A 27,730-nucleotide genomic window follows, 5' to 3' on the forward strand; every position below is an offset into this window, starting at 1 on the left:
GAAAACCGGTCATTTTGACCGTGGTAGGATTAGTGTTAACAGATTCGCGACCGGCAAATTTTTTCCGTTTCTAACACTGAGTACCGGCGAAAACAATAAAATTCTCAAGCTGGTTGCCGCAAACTTGTATCGCTAAAGCATTATTAAATTAATTAATGATTTAAATTTAAATCCAACCCCATTAATGCGCCGCATTCAGAAACAATAATTGCAGGACGTGAATTCACGTCAGCGGTAATCAGGAATAGAATTTAAAATGACGTGAATTCACGTCAGCGGTCGCGAATGTGTTAACCCTTAGCACTCGAGTGGCGACTCTGAAGCACCACTAGAAACTGTTGTGGCATGATTTCAAAGAAATTGCAAAATATATTACAAAATATTTGTTCCATTAAAAAATTTGCCTGTAATAGACTACTAAACATTTAAATATTATATATGAGCCGTTCAGTGCACACATCGATTAACTCCATAAAACAAAAAGTTGAGAAATGCGATGAAGTAATGTATATTGTTTTTTAAAATTCCTGTTATAATATAAATTCAAATATATAATGTAGAATGCATAAATACAGTTAATACAAAATTAATAAGAAAGAATAGCCAAAAAATAATCGTCAGTAAGGTTACAGTTTTTATGTGACTGGTGGAGTTAACCGATTTGGCAACTGAAAAAAGTAATAAAGTTAAATTCATTCAGTCTTTAAATTTTTAAGTTTTTTATTACAGAAAAAGTTAGTTATTATATATTTTTATTACAGCTTTTCCATAAAAATGAATGTTGACAGTTCTGTTATAATATATTTTTTGTGATTAATTCATAGCAGATTTATTTTAGCAGCATTATACTTTGGGATAATTCAGCAATATTATAAATAATGTCTTCTTCATCAGCTGTATGTGAGGATTCGTCATTTCGATTTGTTGTCAAGTTTTTATAGTAATCATGTTTAACAGGAGGAATGAATTTTAGCAGGTCCATCATGTCTCTCCATTTTTCCCTTGTCACGGTTCTACCTTTAGGATATAATAAAGGCTGATCTATATTTTTCAAACTTTGCGGCCTACCTACTACAGATTTTCTTATATTAATGGCTTTAAATTCTGTATCTTCATTATAGTCACATTTGAATTGCATGAGATGGGGTTTGGACCTTTCTAACTTTATCCAGCGTATTTTAAGCCAATTTACTGGAAGCCCTGTGACGGTTACTTTTCTGTTAATGATTGATTGTCCTAAAGGTTTTGTTGACAAAAAATCTTGGTGGGTCATTTGGATTAAGCGTTGATGCACGGCCGGAACAGATACAGCGTCATTGAAACGATTTACATTAGAGTATGGAGTTAATCAAAATGGCTTCTGAAATAAATTACTTATTATTCAATGGCCAACAAAATTTTGCCGTTTAACGGTGCTAATCTTTATTATTCAGGAAAGTTATTATAAATATAAAAAGTTATGACTATACCAAGTGCTTTGACACTTAAATTTAAGACTTTTCAAAAAGTGGAGTTAATCGATGTGCGCACTGAGCGGCTCATATATGGAAATCGGATCAGTTTCGTATGGATAAAATGAAAATATTCTAAGACGGAGGAAAAATTTCGTTTTAGAATGAAAATAGCACCGAATGCAAAGGGTTAATGTCTGCGCCGATGCTTCTGTTCTTGAGGATGTAAAATTCGGAAAATTTCTATGGTGGTCCCCCTCCACCGAAGAGCGTGCTTACGTTGCTTATTGATCCAGAAGAGAGTGGGGGTAGCATTGTTTATTAGGCGATCAATCGCACCGTAATTTGGTGGTAGGAGCCGCGCAAGTACATTTGATTTTCGTTTCCCTTGGCACGCGATGCTCGCGTTTTCCACGTTGTTGCGCGGGTTACGAGCACGGGATCTGCGAGTTTAAGGACGATTTTCACGAACGAACGGAACGGAACGGAACGAAACGGCGAGTCGTAGGAGCGGCCACGCAACGGGAACAAAACGATTTAGCCATGAAAAAGCAGAGCGCAATAACAACTCGCTCTCGGACTCGGCGTGCACGTACTATGTACGTATGTACGCGGTGTGCCGTGTGTTACGGTAGGACACGGCCAATTATCTCGGTCCGAGCGGTGAAAAACTGCTCGTAAAACGTCGCTCCATTGTTATCCGTTGTTGGATCGCAGCGGGAGACGCTCGACCGCGAAAAGAATGTTCCACGTTTGTTATTTGTTCGCTCGTCCCTGGCTGGAAAGAACAAAATCGTCTGCTCTTTTGCAGCGAGCTTTCCCACCGTCCAGTGAAAACGCGTTGCGCGACGTTTCCCTTTTTTTCCCCGACGCTGGATGGAAACGGACCGAGGGAGGAAAAAATTCGGAAAAAATCGGGAAATCTCGAGAAGGGTTGCTTAACACCTTCATAATTTCAAAACCAGCATTTAAACAAAATTATTTACGTTTCTCCGTATATACAGGGTGTTCGACTACCGGCGGAAGAAAATTTAAGGAGTGGTTCTCCGTGACGATGTAGGACGAAAATGAAGAGTAAAGAAATGATGATTTCGGCTTCGTTTTTTAGTTATTAACCCTTAACGGTCCGGAAGTATTTCGAATTTACTCCCCACCAGGTCCAAGCTATTTTTCATACGAAGAGAAACTGTGGACTCGACATTTTTATATCAAGTGTAGAAACGAAAATATTGATATTTCATTTTATTTTTTATTTTTGCCGCCATATACGCGGCATTCGATCCAGTAAGTAAAAGTGCCATGCCGTTTACAAGACGGCATTGGTCCGTTTAGGTTTAACAATTAAAAATCCGCCTGAATGCGGCAACCCGACCAACGTGTACGTCATAGAGGCGCGCGACAGTGACGTATCAAGTGACAAATACTCCTCCTGCCTCGCAGGAAGTCAAGAACTCGTAAACCGTCCGATTGGGTCATTCCACGCGCATTTTCGGTCCTAGTCGAATTATTGTCCAAAGTGTGTGACGTCAAACCCTAATCATTGGGTGGATCGAGCGAGGGCCCCCTTTGATACGTTACTGTCGCGCGCCTTTATGACGTAAGCAACGTACACCTCTGTCGGCCGGGTTGCCGCATTTCAGGCGATTTTTCAACTGATAATAACTAAGAAATGAAGCCGAAATCGCAATATTTTTATTCTTCATTTTCGTCTCGTATTGTCTCGGCGAACCACCCCTTAAATTTTCTCCCACCAATTTTTCCCACCTTACTCGAACACCCTGTATAGCAATAAAATCGTAAATGAGTGTTTTTCAAATCTAGTGTTTTTTTTTTGTTATTCAGGAAATCTCATAAGAGATTTATTACAACTTTAGGAACAAAACAAAATATACAGAGCAAGGAATCTATACAAACTAAAACTAAGGGTACACATATCACTTTTTTCGCTACTTGCTTTTTCTCAAACACGCAGGTTACAGTTTTTAAAAAATGGCAAAATATGAAGGCTGTGACATTGGGGCCAGCCGGAACAGATTTTCAGATTTAAACAGATTTTCCAATAATAGTGTTCTTTGAGTGTCGGTAAAGATACAATCTAGTGCTAATGGTTGTTTGTATAGTAATTGCCCCCTTCGTTCGTTCTCTTTCTGTTCGACCAGTTCTACCCTCAGCGGCTCGATCGGGTGGCAATTAAACAATACAAGGAGGAGCGAACGGTGAAAAAAAAAGCAAGAAGAAAGCGTATCGCTAGCGAAATCGAGCAGACTGCTCTCTATAATTGCCTGGTTGAGCCGGAGTGGCGGGACTACGCGAGACTATAGAAAGGAAATACGGTGCTCTCGATGGTATCGGTGGCTCTCCAAGCGCCGCCCTTCGAATTGTTATAAATTATAAAGTAGTCGGTGTGAGTCACGGTGCGTGCCGCGATCGAAGCCTGCGATCTCGAAACCGCCGCGCCCGACGGACTCTATCTTCATCTTTCGAGCTTGCAACCTGTTAATCGACGAATTTTCCAATCGCCAACGCTCGGTGCCAGGCCCTTTAACGATACTCGAACTAATAAACTGTTGGGAAATTAGGGGAGGGATAGGGGGGACGTCGTTATAACTTGATTCCCCAATCCTTGTCGCCGTTTTCGCTCGCGACAACTCGGAACAGCCTCCCTCTTCCCCCCTGGCACTCGCGGATGCATCCTAGCGTTAAATGCGCGGCTTAATTAATGCTGCGAACCGCTTCGACACTTCCGGCTCGGTGCTCGCGTATCGTCGGCGTGATTCGCGTATCAACGCGTTGACCGCCCCGCCCCGCCGACTCTGCAATCGCTGAGTTTTACGCATTTTACGCGTGAAAGAGAAATTTATTTCTAGTTATTAAAAGAGAGTTTAATTATTTTTTAACACGTTGAACGCCACGTCAGCCATATGTGGCTGACGGAATTATTTGTGCAGGTTTTAAAATGAATTTTTACGTTGTATTAATATTCATTGTAGGATCTGTAACATGCAAGAAAGTTGGAGGATTACTCAGTATCGTGCATTTAATTTTTTGCAATTTTTATTTCATTAAATAACTTACTTTGATTTTATGGAATTTTTGGGGTTTCTAGTTTGGCGTTCAAAGTGTTAATAGAGGATTTTATGGATTTATAAAAAGAAATTGATTTATTAACACTGAACCTACCACCTGGTCGGTCAAATTGAGCTTTTCCATACTTCTGCGTACAATTTCGTGCACACAACATTATCGCATCGCTATTTATCTTTACGACTTTCCTTGAAATATGTGTACAATATGTTGTTCAGTATATTCATTTCTCGTTTTATTTTCTTTCCAAGAAATGTTTGTAGCCTGTTCTGCCTACCGCGGCCGGTCAATTTGACCGCACGAGATAATATATGATATTCACTCTTCTGAACCTGAACAATCAGTATGACAGAAGGGCTATTGTCAATGTGGCAAAATAAATGAGCCGCCTTATTGTATGAGACGCTATCAAATTACGCGCATGCCTGGTTGATAATACTGTATCATGGCAAATACAGTGATTTCTCTATATATGTCGCCGAGGCCTCGACGATAAACGTCGCGGAATTATCCCCACCGTACATCCGAACCGCAAAGGTGGACGACACAGTACAATTTTGTAAATCGAGGAGAGAGCATCGCAGTATTTTTCTTTAAATTATATAAAAAGGAATTTGTTCATATAGTAATTCATTCAGCAACAAATTGACTCTTACCTACGTTTAATTATATTAACAATAACTTTTTTTAAGTACCGCTCACGGTAGGAATAGGCATACAAGTGTCGGTAGGTTTAGTATCGTAGTTTTATGGAAATTGTCCATCTAGTAACTCATTCAGCAACAAATTGACTCTTATCTACGTTTAATTATATTAACAATAACTGTTTTTAAGGACCGCTCACGGTAGGAATAGATATACAAGTGTCGGTAGGTTTAGTATCGTCATTTCATGGAAGTTGTCCATCTACTAACTCATTCAGCAAACAAATTGACCATTATCTACGTTTAATTAACAATAACTTCTTTCAAGGACCGGTCATTTTGACCACGGTAGGAATAGGTATACAAGAAGCGTCGGTAGGTTTAGTATTAATGTTACTTTTTATTTTTTAAAGAGAAGTATCATATTTCTGACACGACGTTAACTAGTGATTTACTTCAAGGATCTTGGGACCTCGAGATCCTGAAGGACCATAAGCAAACCTCGGTGAAGGTTACTCGACGAGACAGAGTTCCTTCGGAGTATGATTTTTGGTCGAAGAGAATGCAAATGATTGCGTCGCAAAATAAGGGTAACTCCGAGACCGTCGATTCTATTATGCACGCGTACTCGCCGAGCAAATCTTCAAGTATTATGCAACTCAACAGGTTAGCTAGACTATCGATTACCTCTTGGGCTATCGATATGGCTCTCATTTCCGGGGAGCAGCAACTTTCCTCGAGGCTGTGCTTCGCATCCAGGACTATACGAGCCCATTTGCATCGCTAATGTACGTGCTATTTTCCTACTCGGTATCAGCCGGAGTGCCATTTCCCTGGTGATTGTTTCCAAAGCGCATTGTTGACTGACATTGCGAACAGTTGTTTCTGGAAAGAATTAGTCTATGCAGCAAGTACAAATGATTGAAATACTAAGTTCCCTTCAGCTGGAACGTAATAAGAAAGAGAAATGGTACCGCTCTATCTTGATTCAGCGAATGGTAACAATGACAGTAAGTTGGTAATATCTGGCGAGACAGCCAGTATAATTTGCAGCACGAATGCTAGTCTAACCCTCGGTCTCCTGCGAGTTCTAGGCCTATGCCGGAGTCATTTCTGACCCACGCCGATATTTCAATTTTCTTTCGATATAAGGCGATGGCTCGGGACCGACTTTCGTCGTATTTCGGATGAAGAAGGAATAGAGGGGATAGCGATTTTCTTATTTCGAAATAAAATTGTTGACTGACATTGCGAACAGTTGTTTCTGGAAAGAATTAGTCTATGCAGCAAGTACAAATTATTGAAATACTAAGTTCCCTTCAGCTGGAACGTAATAAGAAAGAGAAATGGTACCGCTCTATCTTGATTCAGCGAATGGTAACAATGACAGTAAGTTGGTAATATCTGGCGAGACACCCAGTATAATTTGCAGCACGAATGCTAGTCTAACCCTCGGTCTCCTGCGAGTTCTAGGCCTATGCCGGAGTCATTTCTGACCCACGCCGATATTTCAATTTTCTTTCGATATAAGGCGATGGCTCGGGACCGACTTTCGTCGTATTTCGGATGAAGGAATAGAGGGAATAGGGATTTTCTTATTTCGAAATAAAATTGTTGACTGACATTGCGAACAGTTGTTTCTGGAAAGAATTAGTCTATGCAGCCAGTACAAATGATTGAAATACTAAGTTCCCTTCAGCTGGAGCGTAATAAGAAGGAGAAACGGTACCGCTTTAATTTTTCATTGTTCCTTCCGACGCAGGCGGTCTGAAAGCCCTGTCCGCGTAAATGAATTCCGTACAATTCATTTCCGCCGACAAATGGGACTCTGGAACCGTTAAAACGACGACGTGGACGGCGAGTCCGCGTGGGTCAGAGTCGCAGAAAGCTGGGCGAAGTTCGTGTCTCCGTTAATTATACATTATCCGTTAGAAACGGAGCTTTAGGGGTCGTAGAATTGAATTCTGGCATTTCTATTTTATAGAAACGGTCCACCGCGCCGGAGCCGTTTGTTGGCGCAGAATTATCGCTCGCGCGTCGCCCCCGCGATAAATTCCGTCCCGCAATCAGCGAAATGAAACAACGTCCGCGTCGACGGGAGGATGAAGAGGGCGAGAGAAAGAGAGAGAGAGAGAGAGAGAAAGGACGGATAACGAGCACGAGAAATCGGTCGGTCTCGAGCTTGTGCTCCCACGAAAATCTGCGGGGGCGGTTTTCGCAGCTTCGAAACCCTTTAATTTCACGCGTCGAGGAATCCTCTTCGCCACCCCCGTGCCACCCCCGTGTTACACTCTCGGGTTCTCCCGCAGCTCGAACCCTCGCGGAAGACCCGCGTTTTCAATGGAATCGCTGCACGCGCGATGAAAGAAAGGGTTCAACGACAAAAAGAAACGGTCCCCTCGCCCCCGGCCCTCGGCAACCCCCTTTGATTGGTAGCGACGCGTCTGCAACCGACGATAAAAAACGCGCGGAATCACGGTGTTTGCTCAGCCAGGAGAATCAAGGCGGAAGGGTCCCCGGGGCACCTCGGGATTCTCTCGTTTTCATGCTGACGCGATCCTCCGACGACGGGGGGTGGTTTCATTCCGATTGATCGAGTTGCCTTCTGCTATCCGCCTAACGAGAACCGTTTCACTTTTGAATATTCTCCGGGACGAAGCATCCGACGAGTGCCGTCTCAGACGTTCGCAGATTAGAGCGAGCACATCCTCCTTCAACGCAAAGATCCTCAAGTCCTGAAACGTTCGAAAATTCTAAACCTAAACACGACTCGAGGAACCCTCCCAAATTCGAGTCAACTTTGACCGAGTTAACAGTCTAATTTTTTCAAGTATAATTTCGAATCACTCTATTCTCAACACCGTTAACACTAGCACTGGCAAGCCTCGAGCCGTCACGCGGATTCCAGGGGGTGGGGGCTCCTCGAATACATATTCTTCTTTACTCATTTCCCCAAAAAAAATTGTTTTTTAAAGAAAGTTTTGTAATATTTAAGTGCCTGTTACTTTATGAAAATTTTACATTGCATTCAGATGTATACAGTAATTTCTCTGTATATGACGCCAAGACCTGGATGATAAACGTCGCGGAATTATATTCAAAGTCATTCGAAGGTCATGCTACACTAGGTCGTTGAATTCGTCTATATACGGACTATAATACTGTTAAGTCAAAGATACAAAGTGCCATTTAAAAAACTGAAGGTGACCTTAACAATACTAAAAAAAATTTTTTTCGAACTTTTTTTATTGCAATGTATAGCCAATCGAAAACTGATCAACTTTTGTTTAAAATATTTGTTTGTCAGATTATCGCAAGTACTTGAGAAATCGTGAAAAGTGTTACGTGGGACACTCTGTATATGTCGTCAAGGCCTGGGTGATAAACGTCGCGAAATTATCCCCACTACCGCGAGGTATACCCCGTGAGGGGCCACGAAGCTCGAGAAGTCTAGGACGCCGGGGAGTGTAAACATAACACTGATCGGGTATGTTTCCTGGACGATACTTGACGCTGGCAAGACCCGAGTTGTTGACATATATCGAGAATTCGCTGTATATATAAAATGTAGATACACTACCGCTCGAAAGTATCCGGACACTCCGCGGTGGATATGTCGATGAATCTCGTATTTAATTTTAGTGTAGTATTGGTAAGTTCCACATACCTAATTTTTAATTTAAAACGTTAGATATTTCATAAGAAACTAATAAAAATCGATTTTTAGTCACTATTTTAGGCACTGAAATAACTTTTATAATACATATTTTGCAAGTGTCCGGATACTTTTGAGCGGTAGTGTATATAACTCTCTTCTGTCGGAATAAAGATTCACTTCTGACTGCATTGGATGCTTGACTGTAACTGAAAATGCTGCATCGTTCGTTGCCAATCAGTTCTGTGATTCAATTCTTAGTTCTGGGATTATTTGTTATTCTTTGGAGATAATTGCGCCGCGATGCGTAGTCTAGTTTTTCCTTTCTGCAATTCTTCTCCTATAGCAACGGGACTTCGGAATATTAAACTTAAATGTCCAAACGACGGTAAATAATTTTTTGAGAATTTTTCATCCAAGAAAAATGCAGTGAATTCTCGATATATGTCAAAAACATGTCCAGGAGACATATCCGAGCTGTGTTATGTTTATACTCCTCGGCGTGCGATGCATCCGAGCTTCGGTAGTGGGGATAATTTCGCGACGTTTATCATCCAGGCCTTGGCGACATACATAGAGAAATCGCTGTAGTCCCAATTTAAAGTTTTCCAAGCTATGGGTTCGAGGATCCTCACTCGGGAATGTTAACCGTTGTCCATTTACCATTGTACCATTTACCGGATTTCTTTCAACAATTGTTTAACATTCCTCCAGAAAACAAAACTGCTATGAATGTCCATTGTTCCTTCACATGTGGATTTATAGTCTCGAAATCGAAATTTGGGCAAACAGTGTTAAATGCTGAAGTGTAACAATGATCCATGCAATCTAGAGTGAGTTCCCGATATAAGTCCCTACAATCCCAGCGTTTAAAGGTTCCTGGAACTACCCACACCACCGCTATATATATATATCAAGTATATTGGACCATAAGACCACTACTAATCCAATAACAAAACTTCTTTATTTTCCATAATTTTCTTATGGGACTCTCACCAACGTGGCATTTTTGTCATGAAAATGATACCAATGATGTTCGGAGCATATAGACGAGTGGGGTCATTTACGTTTCCAGCGTGCACCGTGCACTTGAAATGCAACGTTCGGCGGGAACCGCAGATTTCGCCTAAATGTCCCTCGCCAGAACCGCGCAAGTGACTTATATCGGGAATTCACTGTACACGATCAATTTCTTCTCACAGAGTATGCTCGTTTCGCGGAGTAGTCGAACAAACATCCGTGGTCGGAGGATTAACGGCGGTAGAGCCGGTGTCGTAACAGTTTGGCGGGCCGGTTGCAGGCGGCGTGCATTCGTCGCACGTGCAGGTCGTTGGCCCTGCAACCCGGAGTAAACGCGACGTCCCGATACGACGCCAATGAAGCGCCGATATTTCTTACCGGCGGGCGGCGTCGCGCTGAAAATACCGCAGGTGAAAATACACCAGGTGTATTACTGGACGTTAGCGCCGCTATAAAAATACAATGGCGACAGCATCGACCCGTTCGACGTCGGCGACACGGAAGGGAACCTGGGGGGAAACGTGCTCGATTCCTCGAAACTCCGAACAATCGCCTCGGCCGAGGAGGAAACTTTCGACCGGAGAAATTACAACGGCCCTGACCGACACGCTCTCTGACAACACACCGGCGCGGCGGATTATTCAAATCGAGTCGCCGCCTGTCCGCTGGTGTGCGCGAGCAAACGCCTTACGCAACCACACCCGGGCAAATAGTAATTCAACCTCAATTGCGCGGAATCAAAGCCGGCACGGGATGCTGTTCAAACAGCATTAAGGCTCGCGGCTCTCGGAGCAACCGGTCGAACGAATCGATTCTCTTTGTCTTTTTATTGCACCCATGAATCGATGCTGTGCCAGCAATAGAGTCCGCCGGCTGCGCGAAAAGGAGCTTTAGGGGCCACAATAGGGACGGAAAAACCGGAGAATCGCGGAACGGAAATCATTGTTCAGCCGGTCCAATCGGCCGCGGCACGCAACCGATGATTGCCGAGATCGTTGTGCAACTCGTGATCGAATCGAAACGACACGAAGCGTTCCTGTCGGAGTCTACGATTTTTTATGCTTACCAAAGCTGTTGCAAAGTGGTTACATAGGCCCACGCGCCGAATATTTCACGGTAACGTACGATACTACAGTGAATTCTCGTTACTAGTCTGTTGCAAGGTTCTGGCGACTGACTCTTAGACGAAATCTGAGGTTCTCACTGAGCATCGCATTTGAAATGCATAGGGTACGCTGGAAACCTAAGACTCACATCCGTCTATAAGTCATAAGGCTATGACTACTAGCCGATAGTGACAAGAAGACTGAGAAAATGTCTTTCTCCGATACAATGCCGCACGTAGAAACGAACAGCGAAGCTCCAGAGCGGGGTATACCCCGCGAAGGTTGGGGTAGTGCCACTGACTCCAAATCGTAAGGTTGGCACTGACTCGAAACGAGAATTCACTGTACATAGGCCCACGCGCCGAATATTTCACGTTACCGTACGATTCTTCAGTGAATTCTCGTTACTAGTCTGTTGCAAGGTTCTGGCGACTGACTCTTAGACGAAATCTGAGGTTCTCACTGAGCATCGCATTTGAAATGCACAGGGTACGCTGGAAACCTAAGACTCACATCCGTCTATAAGTCATAAGGCTATGACTACTAGCCGATAGTGACAAGAAGACTGAGAAAATGTCTTTCTCCGTTACAATCTTGCACGTAGAACGTAGCTATCGAGCTTCCGGCCCCTCGCCGCGGTGGTGTGGGTAGTGCCACTGACTTCAAATCGTAAGGTTGGCACTGACTCGAAACGAGAATTCACTCTACATAGGCCCACGCGCCGAATATTTCACGTTACCGTACGATACTACAGTGAATTCTCGTTACTAGTCTGTTGCAAGGTTCTGGCGACTGACTCTTAGACGAAATCTGAGGTTCTCACTGAGCATCGCATTTGAAATGCATAGGGTACGCTGGAAACCTAAGACTCACATCCGTCTATAAGTCATAAGGCTATGACTACTAGCCGATAGTGACAAGAAGACTGAGAAAATGTCTTTCTCCGATACAATGCCGCACGTAGAAACGAACAGCGAAGCTCCAGAGCGGGGTATACCCCGCGAAGGTGGGGGGATTGCCACTGACTCCAAATCGTGAGGTTGGCACTGACTCGAAACGAGAATTCACTGTACATAGGCCCACGCGCCGAATATTTCACGTTACCGTACGATACTACAGTGAATTCTCGTTACTAGTCTGTTGCAAGGTTCTGGCGACTGACTCTTAGACGAAATCTGAGGTTCTCACTGAGCATCGCATTTGAAATGCATAGGGTACGCTGGAAACCTAAGACTCACATCCGTCTATAAGTCATAAGGCTATGACTACTAGCCGATAGTGACAAGAAGACTGAGAAAATGTCTTTCTCCGATACAATGCCGCACGTAGAAACGAACAGCGAAGCTCCAGAGCGGGGTATACCCCGCGAAGGTTGGGGTAGTGCCACTGACTCCAAATCGTAAGGTTGGCACTGACTCGAAACGAGAATTCACTGTACATAGGCCCACGCGCCGAATATTTCACGTTACCGTACGATTCTTCAGTGAATTCTCGTTACTAGTCTGTTGCAAGGTTCTGGCGACTGACTCTTAGACGAAATCTGAGGTTCTCACTGAGCATCGCATTTGAAATGCACAGGGTACGCTGGAAACCTAAGACTCACATCCGTCTATAAGTCATAAGACTATGACTACTAGCCGATAGTGACAAGAAGACTGAGAAAATGTCTTTCTCCGATACAATGCCGCACGTAGAAACGAACAGCGAAGCTCCAGAGCGGGGTATACCCCGCGAAGGTGGGGGGATTGCCACTGACTCCAAATCGTGAGGTTGGCACTGACTCGAAACGAGAATTCACTGTACATAGGCCCACGCGCCGAATATTTCACGTTACCGTACGATACTACAGTGAATTCTCGTCACTAGTCTGTTGCAAGGTTCTGGCGACTGACTCTTAGACGAAATCTGAGGTTCTCACTGAGCATCGCATTTGAAATGCATAGGGTACGCTGGAAACCTAAGACTCACATCCGTCTATAAGTCATAAGGCTATGACTACTAGCCGATAGTGACAAGAAGACTGAGAAAATGTCTTTCTCCGATACAATGCCGCACGTAGAAACGAACAGCGAAGCTCCAGAGCGGGGTATACCCCGCGAAGGTGGGGGGATTGCCACTGACTCCAAATCGTGAGGTTGGCACTGACTCGAAACGAGAATTCACTGTACATAGGCCCACGCGCCGAATATTTCACGTTACCGTACGATACTACAGTGAATTCTCGTTACTAGTCTGTTGCAAGGTTCTGGCGACTGACTCTTAGACGAAATCTGAGGTTCTCACTGAGCATCGCATTTGAAATGCATAGGGTACGCTGGAAACCTAAGACTCACATCCGTCTATAAGTCATAAGGCTATGACTACTAGCCGATAGTGACAAGAAGACTGAGAAAATGTCTTACTCCGATACAATGCCGCACGTAGAAACGAACAGCGAAGCTCCAGAGCGGGGTATACCCCGCGAAGGTTGGGGTAGTGCCACTGACTCCAAATCGTAAGGTTGGCACTGACTCGAAACGAGAATTCACTGTACATAGGCCCACGCGCCGAATATTTCACGTTACCGTACGATACTACAGTGAATTCTCGTTACTAGTCTGTTGCAAGGTTCTGGCGACTGACTCTTAGACGAAATCTGAGGTTCTCACTGAGCATCGCATTTGAAATGCATAGGGTACGCTGGAAACCTAAGAGTCACATCCGTCTATAAGTCATAAGCCTATGACTACTAGCCGATAGTGACAAGAAGACTGAGAAAATGTCTTTCTCCGATACAATCTTGCACGTAGAACGTAGCTATCGAGCTTCCGGCCCCTCACCGCGGTGGTGTGGGTAGTGCCACTGACTTCAAATCGTGAGGTTGGCACTGACTCGAAACGAGAATTCACCGTACATAGGCCCACGCGCCGAATATTTCACGTTACCGTACGATACTACAGCGAATGTACCGAGTATCGTTGCGAAATCAGCTTGCAGATTGTCGCGGTAATTTCAAGTTCTGCTCGAGTCTGGGTCAGGCGGATTCGCGTCCCGCGAACCTCTAATCGGACACTCCGACTGCTGGAATGCCGGCGAGATCCTCGAAACGGCAATCCAGTTTGTCCGCTGGGGCTAACTCGATTCGTTGCATTAGCGTCGCGTACATGTATGTACCGTGCATATCATGTGTGTACGATATTGGCGGTCGCGTCATCGTGCCTCCTAATCGGCGTATTACTTCATCGTCGCCGGAGACCGCGGCCGCGGCAAAGGACGTCTGCTTACGGCGATGACGGCATCCTACATTCGGCTGGAAGTTCTCGCAAACACGCGAGGACAACAGTTCCTGAATTCAACTACAGCGAATTCGAGCTGTAAATCCTTTGCTCGGTTCTGGCGAAAGACATTTAGATGAAATCGTTGCATTTGAAATACATAGTGCACGCTGGAAATGATCCTGGCTTCTATATGACCAAAACTAGGGACATATAGACGGATAGGGACAGGAAGGCTGAGAAAATGTTTTTCTCTGATACAATATTGCACGTAGAAACGGACAACGAAGCTAGTGAGCGGGGTGTACCCCGCCGGTGGTGGGGGTATTTCCAGGGACCGGTAAACGCGAGGCTTGTAGCGACTTATAGCGGAAATTCACTGTAATCGCCATTCAAGTTTTCTTATATTTTCCTGTCAAAGAACTTGATTCTTGCTTAACTCTTTGTATCTTAAAACAAATTTAATTATTACGCTTCAACGACCGAATCAAAAAGATTGAAAGAACTTCGAAAAATGCTTACTATTATTTCATCAATTTGTTCTGGTTTTATTTCTTGGGGTTAATCGATTTGGCAAACGGACGGATCAAATTATGTTCGGAATATGTATAATTGATCTGCGGAACGTATTTTCCAAAGGGTTGTGAAGCTAAGAAATTACATACACGCGGCCGCACGGGACACCGTTTCTTTTTTGTTAACAAATTCGTGAGAGTTTTCTCGCAACTTATATTTTTCGACTCGAGTTTGAGCGCCCCAAAATTTTTACCGCTCGGGGCCACCGCTTGACTTGAGCCGCCACTGCGTACACGGACCTCTATACAGGGTGTCCGGATATTGCTGGTACAATCGCGAAGGGGGTGATACTACATGAGAAAATGAGTCGAGAATAAAGAATAAAATGTTTTCAAGTGTCGTTTTCGAGAAAATCGAGTTTGAAAATGCAGCGAGTACGCGTGTTATTTGATAGGAATCGTCTGACGCGTCTGATCATGACCAACCAATTCTACTTCCGGCATATACTAAATATAAATGATGAATAAATTCAAGCAGACTGTCATTTCTTGTTGAAATTTCCATTTCTTTGTCTTCAAGGTCATCCAAAGGTCATGGTATACTAGGTCGTTGAATTCGTCTTGATACAGGCTATAATACTGTTAAGTAAAAAATTCAAAGTTCCATTAAAAGAAATGAAGGTGACCTTGACAATACTTTAAAAAAATTGTTTTCGAACTTTTTTTATTGCAATGTATAGCCAAACGAAAGCTGATGAACTTTTGTTTAAAATATTTGTCAGATTATCGCAAGTACTTGAAAAATCGTGAAAAGTATTACGTGGCGACACCCTCTACATTATTTAAATAAAAAATGGCTAAAAACTTGGATAGACACATTCTTATTTTTATAAAGTAACTGTAAAATACTCGCTTTTAGTGCTCCGTGAACCTAGTGTTAAAAACCCGGATCCTCAATTCGCGGATACACGATTCACGGATTGCGTCTACACGGTGTCCTTTCAGTATAAAAATCCAGAATCGACTCTAGCGTGGAGGCTGAATATTTAAGAATTTCTAAAAGCTCCCGTGGCTTGGTGATGCAGCGTGCGGGAGAGGGGACGATCCTGGTTTCGCGAATGACTCGCCGGTGTTAAAGTTTAAAGAGCCTGGAGCCGTGGTGAATGAGGCGAGCCGGTCTGAAAGAATCTGTTTTTTCCGTCGCCGGGAGGTGATCCTTTCAAAGGGAAAGAGAGAGAAAGAGAGACAGGGAGAACGCGCGTGGGTTTTCGTTTGTTCGTGTGTCAAAGGGCTGATTGTGAGCGGGGGTCGCGTGATCCATGGCACACGCCCACGCGTGTCCGTATACGCACACGGGACGCGAGCCGGCGTGAATCGTGATCGTGGATCTTGGATCGAGGCCCGTCGCTCTGCCAATGGATGAATTTCTGCCTCGAGATCCAACGGATCTTGTTGCCAGATTCTGCAAACGAGCTTTACAAGCGTTCTTAACATTGGGTTTATTACTGGACCCGTCTAAATGACGGGTTCTAGTATTCTTCGTTCACAATTATCGAAATTGTAAAGGTGCACGAATGAGAAATTGTTCAACAAATTTATTTCTTAGGGTATACAGTGGTTTCTCTATATATGTCGCCATGAAGTAGGTTAACCCTAGCACTCCCAAGGTGGGGCCCCTCGAACCCATAAGTTGGAAAACTGTAAATTGGGACTACAGTGATTTCTCTATATATGTCGCCACTAGGTTTTGCCTAGCACTCTCAAGGCAGGGCTACTCGAACCCATAAGTTGGAAAACTGTAAATTAGAACTACGGTGATTTCTCTATATATGTCGCCATGAACTGGGTTAACCCTATCACTCCCAAGGTGGGGCCCCTCGAATCCATAGGCTGGAAAACTGTAAATTGGGACTACAGTGATTTCTCTGTATATGTCGCCAAGGCCTGGATGATGAACGTCGCGGAATTATCCCCACTACCGCGGGGTATACCCCGTCAGGGGCCACATACCGAAGCCCCTAACTGTCTTTTCAGCGTGAATCGGTGAATAGTATCTCCTGGCCGATATATGTCCTCGGCTAGACCCGTGTTTTGAACATATATCGAGTAGATACTGTACATTGTAAAATAAATGGCTAAAAATTCGAGTAGATACATTTTCGTTATTTTTATAAAGTAATGCCCCGTGAACCTAGTGTTAAGAACTATTCAGCTCTAAACAAGATTGTATATTCCTCTGCAATAATAACAGGATCGAGTTTGTTCAGGTATCATAGGATTTCCTACTCAAAAAAGTCATGTGAAAAGTTTCTGTGACTTCAAAAATTCTGAAAAACAAAATTCGTCGGAGCTCTGTGGTTCCAGCGATGAGAGGGCTTGTGACACGGGGTCAGTGGTAGCACGATTAACATTTTCTGAGCGATAAAAATCTGGCAACTCAGCATGACGCTTTGAAAACGTCGAGTCGGCAGTTATGTCGGAAAATGTTGATCGCGCTAGAACTACCCGTGTCTCCCCTACGCTCGGACAAAAGCTTGGAAAACTTGACTGGTTTGAGTGAAAGGTTCCAGCGCACGTCCAGGTCGCTGACATAACAGTTAGTAAAATTACAGCCGGGCCGTCCAGTCGTGTTAGAAGTAACTTGTACCATTAGCGCTGTGGAAATTGGCCGGAAGACGGGTGGAAGATGCAACGTGTTCGCGCCACTATGCCAGGACTTCGCGACGCGAATTAAGTTAATGAACTTGGAGCAAGCTCTCGCCGCGTTCCTTTTCCCGTTGATAACGAGATAGGAGCCGCGTAGTCTGCGAAGGGTACGAGCAACACCGACGGAGCCAGGCAAATATTGATTATTTCTCTGCATGGCACCGTCCAGTCTAGACAGGATCTATACTATACGCTGGAGAGACACGCGATCATTCGACGACGCGCGAATCATTCAGAAAATAGACTCTTTAGCAAGGCTAGCTAGCTCAGCTATTCTTCTCGAAAATCGTGCGCGGAATGTTGTTCGTCCAACTGATGATTTTTCATTGTTTCATTTTCAGCACAGGGCTGGGACATGCCGGAGGAACAGAAGTCTGCTGGCGGCCCACCGGAAGTTGCCGCGGAAAATGGGACCGGAACGAACTCGCCCACGAAGAGTCCGGTTAGCAGGGGCAAAATGGCCGTTGCGAACATCACTCTTCTCGACGGGACCGTCAAAGATTTCCACATCGACGTGAGTAACTATCGCTGATGTTTCACGACAACGATTCTTTGAGATTTCATAATTCGAAAGTTGTAGCATTGTCTCGAACACTGAATCCGCTGATCGAACGAATCCTTTTACAGAGAAAGGCGAAGGGCCAGGATCTGCTCGACATGATCTGCCAGAGCATGAACCTCCTGGAGAAGGACTACTTCGGCCTCATCTACGAGGACAGACACGACCCGCGAAACTGGCTGGACCTCGACAAGAGGATTGCAAAGTTCATAAAAAGTACCGATCCGCCGTGCATATAGAATCAATGCGAATTTTCCTCCATGTTATTCCAATGGCGGTGCAGCACAAAACGTACAATTAATTTGTACCGTTTCCGTGTTTCGTCTTTGAAAAATATTAACGCATCAGTTAGAGACCGATTGAAAATCTGTGGTACACGGTCACGGATCTTTTAACCAGTTAACTGTGTTTGACGAATATGCTCGTCATGAAGAAATGGCAATATTTTGTGTCACGACGAGTATACTCGTCAAAACAGCTATAATTCAGACAGCGGTTAATTTTTGCGACGCAACTTAGGTACACATTTTTCGAAGAGGTCGCAACAGCTGACTGGTTAACAGATTCTTTAGCAATAGTAACTAGACTGCGGGGCTTCGTGCAAAATGAAGCGTTTACATTGGTTGCAAGAGATAGTAGCCAAATAAAAATTTCTTTCACGAAAGAGTTAGTTTGGAGTGCAAACCCTGTACTCTGCGTGACTCACAAGAAGTCCCCTGGCAGGAATGCGGCTGTAAGCCGTCCGATTAGGTCATTTCACATGTATTTCCTGTTGCAGTTGAAGTAGGGTCAGATTATACTACGTCAGGCGCTGAGGGTGTATAAACGGTAGATACAAAAACAGGGTAACCAAATTTTGTCGGCAGAATTCGTCTGACCTGCCTAGTACAATCTGACCCTTATTGGTAAAGTGTGTGGCCCTTCGAGCGAGTTCTTGCGAGGCAGGGACAGTACATGCTTTTGCACTGATACTATGTTTAACGTGCTAATAGACAGATAAAGCGTTGAATGGAAATTCGCATTGTTTCTAAGATACATTTTGCGTTGTCTCTCTCTGTTTTACGCCTCCGGGTGGTTGTTCGTTCAATTGCAGACGAACCGTGGAAGTTCAATTTCGAGGTGAAGTTTTATCCGCCGGACCCGGCCCAGTTGCAGGAGGACATAACGCGTTACCAGTTATGCCTTCAGATACGAAACGACATAATCACGGGGCGATTGCCCTGCTCGTTCGTAACTCACGCCCTCCTCGGCTCGTATCTAGTGCAGTCCGAGGTCGGGGATTACGACGCGGACGCGCACGGTCGCACCTACTTGAAGGACTTCAAGTTCGCCCCGAACCAGACGCCAGAATTAGTGGAAAAAGTAATGGAGCTGCATAAAACGCATAAGTCAGTCTCCCAACTGTTAATCCGTTCGCTTCGCATCCGAGAGCGGCGTGCGAACCTCTGCGTTCCCTAAAATTGATCGACGATCACGAACGATGGATTTTCAGGGGTCAGACGCCTGCCGAAGCGGAGCTCCACTATCTCGAGAACGCGAAGAAGCTGGCGATGTACGGCGTCGATCTTCACCCGGCTAAAGACTCCGAGGGAGTCGATATAATGCTAGGCGTATGCTCGTCGGGCCTGCTCGTCTACAGGGATCGATTGCGGATCAACAGGTTCGCCTGGCCGAAGATCCTGAAGATCTCTTACAAGAGACACAATTTTTATATAAAAATCAGACCGGGCGAGTTCGAGCAGTTCGAGTCGACGATCGGCTTCAAACTAGCGAATCACAGGGCGGCGAAGAAGCTGTGGAAAGTTTGCGTCGAGCACCACACTTTCTTCAGGTACGCATCAGACAGCGGATCTTCGTGGGAAAGGATAAATTTTTAACTAATGTCATTGGAATTGTTTGTAGGCTCATGAGTCCGGAGCCTGTTAAGAAAGTAGGTCTAATACCGCACTTGGGATCCCGTTTCCGGTACTCCGGGAGAACCCATTACGAAACGAAAAAAACCCCGATCGACAGGCAACCCCCGCAATTCGAGAGATCATTGAGCGGTCGTCGGCCGACGTCTCGCAGCATGGACGGTAACAATAGTTTTCTTCCTCTACTTCTTCCTTAACACTCTTCGAGGTATTGCCTTTGATTTTCTCCTGACCGACTTTATGGGAATCGCTCGTTCGGTGCTTACGTGTGCATGAAGACCGTTTAATAACGCGACTGCTTTACACAGCGTTAGGCGGACCTAAACAAGTCGAGAGTTACGGTTCCGAACCCAGCAAGAGACACACGATGAGCTATGAACCGGAAATGATTCCCGATATGGAGCATATAGATCAACGGCCTAGTCCAATTAAAAAGCAAAAGGAAAAGGTAAAACGAAAAGTGTATATTTCTTTGTCTACTTTTCTTTTCTTTTCTATTTTCTTTTCTTCTTTTTGTTCTTCATTATTGAATCGATATACATAGCGATAGTTCGTAGTACGTGCATGAATTGTTCATGCAGATTGAGAGATTTATTTCACGAAGAGTCCATCTGAAGGAATCTCCGATTTTTACCTGCGGTCTACGCTTTCAAACGAAACTGATTCTCGAAACTAAAAATCCAACTAATTAATTCAGTCGTACCATAATCATGAGATTAGTAACATTACCATGTCGAGAATGCCATACCATGAAACCGGGAAATTGTGGAACACCAATTGGATCACTCTGACAAAAGCAAGATTAGAAAATATTTCCTAGACATTGCAGGATCGATCACTAGTACACACTATGAAAATTGAACAGACTCGTAGCCGTAGCATGTTAATGATTCACTGTGTACCATGTATTAGACGTGGTTCGTATGCATTAGATATTTTAACGTATCCGAAATTGTTCAGACCATATAATTCGAATGCAAGTTAATTAACAACCGGTACGATTGGTATCCTGGAGAAAAAAAAGGATAAAAATTGCAGGGGATACCGGTCGATGCTTCGTCCTGTTTTTTTCTTTTCACTCGGAGAACAAATATCGACGACTCGTTAATTAACTTGTATAAGATTCTGAAGACTTGATCGAACATCCCCACATGCAAGAAACGTAGAGACTCGTAGACTTCTCCAATACATTGTCCGATTGATTTTTGTCAGAACGCGTGAACACATTGGCATTTTGTATGGCTCGAATTCAATTGTCACGACTTAACGCTTCTTTATCATGAGAGAAAGAGAGAAAAAAAAGAAACTAACTGACACCATTAACCTAACACCGGTAGCTCACACGCAAAACAAGTGCTGGAACAACATCAGCTAGCAGTACCAGTAGCCTGGAAGGAGAGTACGATGCAGATCGTGGCAAAAAGGTATAGAAACTCACCTGGGACCATTCTATCGTACATTTAACAGCAGACACCCACCTCCGCTGGTCTTGTTGTATGTGACCATTTGGTGTTTTCCTCTATTCGATATATGCATGCTGCTATCTTTTTTTTTTCTCTATTATTTTGCGAGCATCATACGGCCATCGCCTCAAAGCTGATAAATCATTCGAGTTATCCCCGACGACGATAATCATCCGCAGCGCAAGCATGTGCAAAGAACTCTGTCGCAAACATTAATGCAAATTACGCCAACGATTCTCATATATATACATATCTACATATAGAATTAAATATTTTTCTATCTTCACCGTACACCGATTTGTCCGCATGTAAAATAAATAACCATCGTGAGCGGCACGTTGTTGCGAGGAGTGCTATTGGAAGAGAAAAAACCAAAAAAAAAAAAAAAAAAGAATCAGAGTACATAGAAAAAATACACAACCAGGGAAGTATGCTCGTCGTAACCGATTCTAACCGATCAACGACTATACATTATATAATACTATTTTGAGAGCGCAGACCGTACTTAGTTGTCAAGCATGAAACATATGCCGGCAGACCGTGATACTATATTTATGATTATACATATCTATTGTGTACAGTAGACCGTAGCTTAGCCGATAGAGTTTTCCATTCGTGCTTATTGCATGAAGCGATGTGTGACTATAAATTTACTTATAGAAACCGGTCGGAGGAATCGCGGTCCTACCGCCCGGTGGTCTATCTAAGAAGAAAAAGGATAAGCAAAACGAGAATGAGAAGGAGAATCATAACGATCTAAACAACTCCGATCTGATTAACGAAAACGCTGTCCTCGACAGCAACGACGTAAAGTCGCCGAGTAAAAAAGAACTGAAAAAGAAAGACAAGGAAACGCCCGAGAAAAAAGATAAAGAAAAGAAAGAGAAAATAAAGGTAAGTGCTTTCAAACGTTCAGGTACCGACGCGCTGTGCTAACGCAGTGGTCTATCACTGATTAGAGAGAGAAAGAACCAAAAAAAAAAAAAGTTAGTCGTAATGGGATGAGATACATTCATTTGAAAACGATCACAATCGATAGAAACTGTTCACCTTTGTTATACGCATTCCTACATTTCAAGTATATACATACGTATAGCTATCTGCACGATCGTTAGTTTGCTCTATAGTGAGAGAGAGAGAGAGAATAGCAATGCATCGACGTATCTACGTAGTTTCTTCTTAGCTTCGTTAGTTTCTTTTCTGGCGTACAGGGTGTCCCAAAAATGTACTTGTTCGAAATGGGAGATTCCCGACAAACTTTTTCCTTTGCGAAAAGTTATTGAAACAACCTCGGAAATCATCGGTTTCGAGGAAGCGCAACATTTCTGGGACAACCTGTATATTTTCACAGTGTACGGAGTCTCGAGAAACCGCCTGTGCCGTTTCTCGCGACTCACCCCTGTGTATTCAGATAGATGCAGTGGATCGAAAATGATTGGCACACTCAGTTTTTCTATCGTAGAAAATTGTTGTCGACCGATTCGTTCGGTACGTTCTTTCTAATCCACTGTGTTCGGCATGTTTCTGGAATTTTGCATGTTTTTGTTTGCCACGAAAGAGCTCGGTCGGTGGCTTCCTATTCGGCAAAAGGGAAAAGGACACGAAGCAGAAGAAACAGAAGAAGAACAAGGAGCTGGAGGAATCTCTGGAGAAGAGCGACGCGGAGTCGAATCTCTCGAAGTCGGAGAAGCAGCCGGCGAAACCGTTGACCGAGACGTCGAACATCGAGAAATCGAAAACCGCCCCGGAATCGCCGCAGCCGCCGGGTTACACGAAGCCGTACGACTACGAGGAGACGGAGACCTCACCGACGAGGAAACCGTTCACGCCGCACGGGTTCTCGTACGAGGACAGGCCGGCGTCGTCCGGAGTGCAGAGCCAACAATCGCCGACCGCCGCGAGTCGCAAGGCCACGGGCCTGGCCTTTAATTACGCCCCTGGCGAGGAGAAGAAGGTGGCGGAATCAGCGGAAAAGAGGAAAACCAAAGAAGCGGACGCGACCAAGCCCGGATTAAAGACTCCGGGTCTGAATTACGTGGAATCGGCCGGATTAAAGGAACAACAGAAAGCTGTTTCCCGGCCGGAAGTAGCGGAGAAAGATCTATCGGCAGCCCTGATCATTGCTGAAAGGCAACAAGGACAAGCGGATTGTGCCGGCGCCGTTCCACCGTCGTCTGCGACGGAGTCGAAACCGGAGCACCACGTTCTACCGCTGCCGGATGGATCGAAAGTTATCGGAGGTGTGATTTATACCAAAGATGGCAAACCGGTGGATCAGCACAGCATTCGTCCGGACAGTAGCAGAGCGATCAACGACAAGATGGTGCGGTACGGATTGGTGTGCGGCAACGACGGTAAACCGTTGAAACATGGTAATTTCGATTCGAACGGCAACGTCGTGAAAAACGGAAGGATTTACGACCGCGCCGGGCAGCCCCTGAACCAGGCAAACTATAAAAACGACGGCAGCTATGTGAAGGATGGCCTGATCTACGGGAGCAACGGGAAACCAGCGACGCATGGTGTGTTACCATCGGAGACCGGTTTCATCAGGAACGGAAAGATCCACGATTCGAATGGACAACCGCTTACACAGGAAGCATTCGGTCCGGAGGGTTTGAAGGTAGAGAAGGGCGTGGTGGTTGATAAAGCAGGAAAACCACTGAAACAGGCAACCTTCGACTCCGATGGGAACGTCGTGAAAGATGGCGTTGTTTGCTCGGCGGCTGGCAAGCCTGTCGATAAATACTTCACCGTGATCACCATCACTTCGGTGCGCAAAGGGTTGCTGTGCGACAGGGACGGCAAGCCGGTAAGTCAGGCAGCGTTCTCGAACGACGGTAGTTACGTCAAGGATGGGAAGATCTACGACAAGTCCGGTAAACCGATGAACCAAGAGATCTTCGGGGAGGAGGGCGCGTTCGTGAAGGACGGCATGGTGTTCGCCAGCACCGGGCAACCGTTGAACAGCGAAACGATCATGAAAGAAGTACAGGACGCCAACAAAGTCGTTGCCGTCTCGAAAACGAAGAAACCGCCGGCGCTTCCGAGCACCGCTCCGACCATTGTGAAGACAACGACCAAGCAATCGGTGGTGAAGGATCAGGAAGGCGTCACGCAAAATATAGAGGAGAAAATCGAGGATCTGACGCCAGGAGGGACAGGCCAAGTAACCGTTTCCACGCAGATTAACAAGGTGATATAATTTTGTCAAGTAACACGAGATACTCTAAAGCCCAAATCACACTTCTGCACTGATCACAGAAGGTAAAAACGGAACGATCCGAACGAGAGGGGGTTGAACCGACTGACGACTTTACTTGGGACGCGTTCAATTACACAGTTTTGCCCCACCCACCTACCGTTTGAATTTTTGAAAGATATTTGAATATTCGTTGTGTAGCGTATTTACTTAGTTCGACGGAGATATATATATATATGTATCTGTGTGTGTTGCAATGTTGATCCCTCCAGTAGTATTTGTGTACCGCATGCTGTAAATGTTTATTCGTCGGTATAAGTTGCAAATCGAAAATCGTACACCTGTAAAAAGCTGCAATCATCTTGAAACCAGTGCATAAGAAAGAAAAAAAAAAAACGTTCGATCGAACATGTACACGTTCTCCTTATATCCGTTTCGAGTTTTCATATGCACACACATGTCGTATCATATGTACCGGTTCTGTTATTATGAGACACTAGTCACCTTGTAGTTGTATTTAGGCAGAGGCACCGGATGACGGTAGAGCTCCCTACATGACAGCGACCGCTGTCACCACGCGTACCGCTACCATGCACGAGGACCTCGAAAAGAACCAAAAGACCAGCCAGGTTTGTACCAATTGTTCACGCACTCTACGTACCGTACACTTGACCGACCGTTCGGTCACCGAGAACCTCTTTCACGGTACTCTCGGAAAAATTCGTCTACAGAGTTGCTGCGAGATTTACCGTTTTTTTTTACAATTTTTTTTTGTCACATCAGGTAGAAGAAAAGACTGTAGCGCACACGACTGCGACCAGCGCGACCCGACAGGAGCAGAGAGTGGTCACTCAAGAGGTTCGAACGACGAGCCACGTTCTTTCCGGTGAACAGGTAATTTGCGGACTCTGAACTCTGCGATAGCGTACATAGCTCACTAATAATGGTCGAAGCATGTAAGCATTCATGGAATACACCACCATATATATATATACAGGGTGAGTCACCTAACGTTTGCACCTAAAATATCTTTGTTGTTTCTAAAGATACGTAAAATATGGTAAGGACAAAGTTGAATGGTACAATGGGGCTGACACGATGCCAAATTTTGTTTTTATGTCATTTTTTTAGAGATATCAAGGTGACCTTGACTTTTTTAAATAGAACCACCCTTTTTTAAACACCTACAATGATAGTCCCTTTCATTAGGAATTCACTGACAATAATTATTCCAAGATCATTCCAGGTCACAGACAGAGAAAACGTATAAGATTTAGAATATGAAAGCAGAATACGTTTATCACGGTTGAGACTTGTAGTAAATAGTAAACATAGTATGGTCGTAGTTAAAGTAAACGTACTAAGGTCCTTCAATGTTATTGTTATTCAGCATTCTTATCTACTATCAGTATGTTCCCAAATGCGATTCCGTCTTATTCAATGACTGAAAAGTGTGATATGATCACGATTTACCGTGAATGTAGACAAAATGCAGTGCAGGCCCGATTACTTTATGAAGAAAGGTACTCCGAGCGAAACACTCCTTCTAGACAGGCTTTCATTAATACGTACAGGTTGTTTCGAAGTACTGGAAGTGTACATGCAAGACAGCACAAACGGAAGAATCCCTCGACTAATGAAGACAATGAAATTAATATTTTAGCAGCTGCAGCTGTCGATCCTCACGCGAGTACGAGAAAAATTTCCCGGGAAGCAGGCATAAGTCAAAGTAGCGTAATACGATTTCTGGCCCGACATAAATTTCATCCGTTCCACATATCGCTCCATCAAGAATTGCACGGGAATGATTTTCAAAATAGAATTAACTTTTGTCAATGTGGATTGCTTCAAAGTCATTCATTTTTTTCTAACGTCTTGTTTACGGACGAAGCAGCATTCACTAATCATGGCCCAATTATACATTTATAAAATACAGGTATTCTGCTTCCATATTATAGTTTCATACGTTTTTTCTGTCCTTGACCTTGAATGACCTTGGAATCATATAGTCACTGCATTCCTAATGAAAGGGACTATCATTGTAGGTGTTTAAAAAAGGGTGGTTCCATTTAAAAATGTCAAGGTGACCTTGATATCTCTAAAAAAAATTACATAAAAACAAAATTTTTTTATGGCGTCGTGTCAGCCTCATTGTACCATTCAACTTTGTCCTTACCATATTTTACGTATCTTTAGAAACAACAAAGATATTTGAGGTGCAAACGTTAGGTGACTCACCCTGTATAAACAAATACAGTGTTTACTCGATATATGTCCAAAACACGGGTCTGGACAGGGACCTATATCGGGAGGTACTATTCTTCTTTTCACGCCGAACGTAGAAAACCTCGGTTCAAAACCTGCGGCAGTGGGGATAGTTCTGGGACTTTTATCGACTAGGCATGTAGGACATATATAGAGTAAACACTGTACACATCATATTGTTTTGGTTGTGATCGGCGCAAGAATAATGACCGAATTCTCTTATTGCTTTATCTTATGGTAAAGAACCTAATTTCTGTTATTCTTTCGCCGATCAAACAGGAGGATATCATTCGTACAGTGTTGCGTCGTTAGGTGTACAAGTTCCAACAGAATTAATTATTTTACGAGTGGATTACCAGCGTGTACTATCAGTAATACTCATTCATAACGCTGATTAATTGATTAAATTTAACCCATGCTATGTATCATTCGATTTAATTTTTTTTTTTATTTATTTTTGTAATTAATTTTTGCCGGCTTGGTTAACACATTGCATGGTGTAGCTGTTCTCACGAAGGCTCAGTACATCCAGTTCAAGCAGCGATGATTCAGGTACTCCAATTGACCTTGAAGATGATCAGCAGGCTTTCTACAATCAATATTATCAGGTAAATCTTCAAGGATCGTATAATTTTATTAGCGGATCTTGTCGAAAGTTTTGTCAGAGATGTTTGTTTTTTTATTTCTGCGAGATTAAACGTTGAAATATAGTCGCAAGAACGTTTTAAATTGTGTTTCTGAGTGGATCAGCGTTCAGGTACATGTTTTCTTTTTCCATCTATTCTCATATCGCACAACGTGTAACATATGTCTAAAACATTACTAAAAAAGAAAAAGAAAAAAAGAAACGATTGAGAATTATCGTACAGACGCTATTACCGCTGATTGGATTG

General features: G+C 43.9%; 2 protein-coding genes across 9 annotated transcripts in view; one reads left to right on the top strand and one right to left on the bottom strand.

The window, feature by feature from the left end:
• Positions 1-27,730, top strand: part of Cora (erythrocyte membrane protein band 4.1 like coracle) — a 40,505-nt gene that overhangs the window by 7,902 nt on the left and 4,873 nt on the right. For 3 of the 8 annotated variants that reach the window (XR_013083232.1, XM_076798849.1, XM_076798850.1), the window contains exons 2-13: positions 17,777-17,949; positions 18,063-18,210; positions 19,088-19,382; positions 19,487-19,825; positions 19,897-20,069; positions 20,216-20,355; positions 21,245-21,331; positions 22,031-22,264; positions 22,929-24,566; positions 25,094-25,201; positions 25,356-25,466; positions 27,341-27,445. Coding sequence is in view for 7 of the 8 variants with exons in the window: in XM_076798849.1 (XP_076654964.1) it covers positions 17,791-17,949; positions 18,063-18,210; positions 19,088-19,382; positions 19,487-19,825; positions 19,897-20,069; positions 20,216-20,355; positions 21,245-21,331; positions 22,031-22,264; positions 22,929-24,566; positions 25,094-25,201; positions 25,356-25,466; positions 27,341-27,445 (3,537 nt within the window). In the remaining variant the exon portion in view is untranslated. The remainder of the gene's footprint in view (positions 1-17,776; positions 17,950-18,062; positions 18,211-19,087; positions 19,383-19,486; positions 19,826-19,896; positions 20,070-20,215; positions 20,356-21,244; positions 21,332-22,030; positions 22,265-22,928; positions 24,567-25,093; positions 25,202-25,355; positions 25,467-27,340; positions 27,446-27,730) is intronic. The other 5 variants (XM_076798851.1, XM_076798852.1, XM_076798854.1 and 2 more) reach the window with 4 other exon arrangements.
• On the bottom strand, positions 4,839-22,024 carry LOC143360215 (uncharacterized). The gene is made up of 3 exons (XM_076798870.1): positions 21,346-22,024; positions 5,867-6,064; positions 4,839-5,126 (listed from the first exon to the last, which is right to left on the bottom strand). Exons 1-3 carry the CDS (start codon positions 21,365-21,367, stop codon positions 5,002-5,004), a joined length of 345 nt encoding a protein of 114 aa, XP_076654985.1. The 5' UTR covers positions 21,368-22,024; the 3' UTR covers positions 4,839-5,001.

This window comes from Halictus rubicundus, chromosome 13 (genome assembly GCF_050948215.1).
Source record: "Halictus rubicundus isolate RS-2024b chromosome 13, iyHalRubi1_principal, whole genome shotgun sequence".
Lineage (NCBI taxonomy): Eukaryota > Metazoa > Arthropoda > Insecta > Hymenoptera > Halictidae > Halictus > Halictus rubicundus.

What these genes read in the sequence shown, in the direction of transcription:
- LOC143360215 (XM_076798870.1), bottom strand. Translation starts at nt 21,367, where the DNA reads ATGTACGATAGAATGGTCCCAG. An exon ending in GTACGATAGAATGGTCCCAG is followed by an intron (nt 6,065 to 21,345) that starts GTGAGTTTCTAT and finishes AATTCTTTCCAG; the next exon opens with AAACAACTGTTCGCAATGTC. An exon ending in CCATATCGATAGCCCAAGAG is followed by an intron (nt 5,127 to 5,866) that starts GTAATCGATAGT and finishes TATAATTTAAAG; the next exon opens with AAAAATACTGCGATGCTCTC.